The sequence below is a fragment of the Triplophysa dalaica genome, chromosome 1 (assembly GCF_015846415.1).
Source record: "Triplophysa dalaica isolate WHDGS20190420 chromosome 1, ASM1584641v1, whole genome shotgun sequence".
Classification (NCBI taxonomy): Eukaryota; Metazoa; Chordata; class Actinopteri; order Cypriniformes; family Nemacheilidae; genus Triplophysa; species Triplophysa dalaica.
The window spans coordinates 3,015,327-3,018,731 of record NC_079542.1 but is presented as its reverse complement, the minus strand read 5'-3'; the positions used below and the strand labels follow the sequence as shown (position 1 = coordinate 3,018,731).

The following is a 3,405-nucleotide window of genomic DNA, read 5'->3' as shown; positions in this document are numbered from 1 at the left end:
CTTAGATGAGATCAGCTCAATGCATCCTGTGAACGACCACATGCACGCAAACGCACACACACACACACACAGATTTACAGTAAAGCATGTGACTGTCAATCTGCATGTGACTACAGCAACATTATTTAGTTTTTAAATCATGAGTAGAGCTATTACTGAACAACAATTATACATGAATAGCATTTCATGACACAAGCTTTATATACTCCTGTCAAATAATAACATGGTTATTTTGTATGAGCATAACAGCAGTTTTGTTGTGTAATGCTATGAGGAGAATGAGGTGTATAGCTTATACGTATTTTGAGGTTGTATACACTAAAAAAGCGCTGACCTCTATTAACTGGCTGGCTTGTAGAGATGGAATGTTGATGTATGGTCCACTGTCTTTCAGAAGTGACAAGTGATCACTGCAAGGGCCCAGTTTGGATCCATCTATACTGTATTAAGTCAGAAGACTAATGCACTCATGTGATTGACTTTCCAAAGCTTTTTTTTACATAAATGAGCTTTTTATTTCAAACAGCATACAAACCATTTTTGCCCATTTATGCCGAAAACCAACATACAGAAAACTCAGGATATCATGTCATAACTGCCAAACAACAACACATTTAATATAACAGTGTTAACTGACTCTATGTGAGAAATATAGCTTTGAAAAAAAATAAGAAATTATTAAGAGACCAAACTTTCATTTAAAAATCATGTCTAGATGCATTGCGGGCATTTCAGTCCAGTGTTTGTTGAATTTCAACAAAATCATAGCTCAGGAGTGACAAAGTCATTCAACAGCAGTATGAAAGACTTATAGCATGACAAGACATACAAAATTGTGAGTAAAATGTATAAATACGACTGTTGTATTGATTAAAAGTGAACATGAACTTGGTTTCCTTACAGAATTTGAGGTCTGAAAAAAAAACATATTTTCTGTCATTTTGACCTGTTTCCCCAGTTTTCAGTTTCTGCAAATAAATGCAAATAATACAATATTTTGATTTGAAATTTTGAAGAAATATTTTTAGTAGTTCACTGAATGCAATAAAAATGCTAATTTTACGCACACTTAAAATTAGCACATTCAGAAAACGTATTTTAAATGATCCGTTAATTTTTCCTGCTGTTGTATAAACTTCTGACCCGTTTCATCTGTGGTTTTCAATTACTATATGACAGATTACAATCAACAGTACAGTGTAAAACATCACTCATCATTGACTGAACATAATAGAGTGAAAACAAAACAGAATAGAGTCTGTTCAGATCTTCATAGTGTAAGGAATTACTGAGCAACTATTAAAATGCTTTCCCATACAAACGTCAAGTTATTCTTTTAATGCAATGAGTTTAATTACAGTTTCTGATGATTTACATGTTGTAGATGCATTCCAAAAAGCTGTGTCATCTCAACCCGTTGTTGGGTATAATATGAAAAAAAAAATCTGCTGGCTCATGAACGAACATATGTTACCAAACACTGATCGAATCAACCCAACTTTTGAGGCTACTTACCCAACATTGTAAAAACAGTGATTTAAAACGTGCGTTTTATCTGAGTGAGAGAATGAGCTGGTGTGTTTATGTCAACATTAACTAAACACTGGTGGATGGCCAGAATAGAGAATCTTTATTCTTAATTGAGCAACTGATTATTTATTTATTTCCATATACTCCATGACAAAATTACTCTCTAGTAGACACCAAGTCCTGAAACATGTCAAATGCTGCAGGTCTATTGTTTGTGTGATACACTCATCAGTCACAGCAAAAACAACCCGTTTTATTTAGATCGTATAATATAGATGGTATAGTTCTGGCACTCAAGTAAATGTTTCACACCAAATAATTGTTTATTGTACAGGAGCGGCTGTGGACTCCTCAGGTTCGGCCGCAGACGAGGCCTCGTGTGCAGGAACGGAGTCTGCGAGATCTCCAACAGTTTCCGAGTCTACAGCAAAGTCAATATGAGAAAAAATTACTCACAATAGCAGCACATTGTTTATTACTGTTTAGAAGAATGATCATGTATGTATGTTTTTGATGGCTGCACATTTTCTCACCTTTACGCAGTGATGATGTGTTTTCAGTAACTGCCTTTTTATTGAGATCCTCGCCTGGTGTGGGAGTGGATGGTGTGGGCGCTGGGGTAACCGAGGCGGGTGTTGGTGGTGATGGGGATGCTAGGGCAGATGTCGGTGGTGTCGCTAGGGCGGGTGTTGGTGGTGATGGGGTCACTAGGGCGGGTGTTGATGGGGTCGCTAGAGCGGGTGATGGTGGTGATGGCGTTGCTAGGGCGGGTGTTGGTGTAACAGGGGTAACAGGAGCTGGTGTTGGGGTTGCTGGGGTAACTGCGGCAGATGTTGGTAGAATAGGTGTCTCTGGGGCGGATGTTGTTGGTGCTTGTATAACTGGGGCAGGTGTTGATCTGGATGGGGGTTTCGCTGAACGACTGGTGGATAAAGGTGTTGCAGGTCCAACAGTCACATTTCCATCAGCATCAGCCAGGTATGAAATGACCCCATAATCTCCCATGTTCTCCGTCGCTTTTAACTGGCAAGAGCAAGTGGCACAGATTACACACATACGAACTGCAGCATCCTTCACAACTTTCAAAAACAACTGAAAACATAACTGTCCCGCATTTATTTGACTAACCAATAACTGTCTCTGTTTTATGTCTAAGAAAACGTATTTCATGTTGTCCATTCTCTCCCTTGCTTACTTCAGCTTTAACTCTCCTAATAGCATTGTAAACTATCGGTACGGTTTAGCGCATTGACAAAATTACACACATATATATATATATATATATATATATATTTATAAAGCGATGATATAAAGATGAGAAAAGTAATTACTATGATTTTGTACAATGCCTATATTTGGCTCTGAAAGGATAGTTCATCCAAAAAACCTGAACGACCTTCTTTCTTTTGCAGAACACAAAAGGTTTTTTCAGAAATGTCATTGGCTACCAACATTCTTTTACTGTTGCACGCTTTTGTGTATACAGGCTTTGAATAAATCATGACAGGTTTCTTGGGGGGGTGATCTGTACACACTAAAGTAACACTTCACACAAAAAATCTGTCATCATTTAGTCACCTTCGAGTTGTTCCAAATGTGTATAAATTTCTTTCTTCTGATGAACACAGAGAAAGATTTTTGGAAGAATGCTTGTCCCCATTGACCACCATAGTAGGAAATAAAACGACAGTAGTCAAAAGTGTCCCAGAACTATTTTCTGTCCTACATTCTCCAAAATGTCTTCTTTTGTCTTCAACAGAACAAAAAATCATAAAGTAATTTTTCCAAGTATGAGAGTCAATGGGGGGCAAGATAAGTGTGTTTAGAAGCATTCTTCCAAATATCTTTCTGTGTGTTCATCAAAACAAAGACATT

General features: G+C 37.6%; 1 protein-coding gene across 1 annotated transcript in view; it reads right to left on the bottom strand.

The window, feature by feature from the left end:
• Window positions 1–1,323: 1,323 nt before the first annotated feature.
• The window catches only part of myom1b (myomesin 1b), a 34,137-nt gene continuing 32,055 nt past the window's right edge, over window positions 1,324–3,405 (bottom strand). The window contains 2 exon segments of the mRNA XM_056743739.1: window positions 1,324–1,951; window positions 2,064–2,553. Coding sequence (XP_056599717.1) covers window positions 1,854–1,951; window positions 2,064–2,553 — 588 coding nt within the window. The 3' untranslated portion in view covers window positions 1,324–1,853.